Source organism: Asparagus officinalis, chromosome 7, assembly GCF_001876935.1.
Source record: "Asparagus officinalis chromosome 7, Aspof.V1, whole genome shotgun sequence".
Taxonomy (NCBI): Eukaryota; Viridiplantae; Streptophyta; class Magnoliopsida; order Asparagales; family Asparagaceae; genus Asparagus; species Asparagus officinalis.
Window position 1 is genome coordinate 60318601 of NC_033800.1, and position 773 is coordinate 60319373.

Below are 773 nucleotides of genomic sequence, written 5' to 3' on the forward strand. Positions count from 1 at the left end.
TCCGAACCGACACGGAACAGTTTCTTGATCCTCCATAATCCTGGAAACGCGTAGCGAAATCTTCCGGCGCTGAGCTCTGCCGCATCTCGAAAAGCGTCGGCGAAGCCCGGTAGCTCATCGGAAGCTAAACAAGCCGGATCCTCATTGAATGCAACCTTGCAAACATTATCAAACGCATATCGCTCAAGAACGTCCTGAATATCAATAACCCGTCCGCTATCGGCACAATCCTGTAACAGAGGAAGTAGCCTTGTTTCAGTCTCCTGCTGGACGTTCTCCACGACGAAGTTCCGAAGCGACCGAGTGTTGAACTCAAAACTGGCGGTTTTCCGCTGGATGTTCCATTGTCGGTCGTCGGAGTTGAAGATGCCTTGTCCGAGAAAATCGTGGAGGGTGGAGCGAAACCGGGAGCCTTTAGGGAAGTTGCGGAAGTTGTTCTTGAGCATGTGTTCGACGTTGGTGGGGTTAGCAGTGACGACTCCGTGGACCCCACGGGTGTGGCGGCGGGATGCATGATGGGTCGGTTGGTGGGAGGTGGCGGCGAGGAGGTCGCCGTCATGCCAGGTCGTGGAAGCCTCGTGGCGAGTTTCTGAGGAACTGGGGGAGGGTGCCGAGGATTGGGTAAGGCTTGATGCTGTTGTGATCATTTGGGTCCTGTTTCTTGAAGAAGAAGAAGAAGAAGAGGAAGTAAATGGAGAGGGAGAGGAGGGAGACTAGGATGAGGAGGGCGGATTGGGGATCCATTGTTGTCACTTGTTAATGGATTTTGGTGA

At 53.6% G+C, this 773-nt stretch overlaps 1 protein-coding gene across 1 annotated transcript in view; it reads right to left on the reverse strand.

Annotated features, from left to right (window-relative positions):
• Window positions 1–498, reverse strand: part of LOC109850464 (cytochrome P450 94A1-like) — a 1444-nt gene extending 946 nt beyond the window's left edge. The window contains exon 1 of the mRNA XM_020420482.1: window positions 1–498. This exon is cut by the window's left edge and continues 946 nt beyond it. Within this exon, the coding sequence (XP_020276071.1) occupies window positions 1–446 (446 nt within the window). The 5' untranslated portion in view covers window positions 447–498.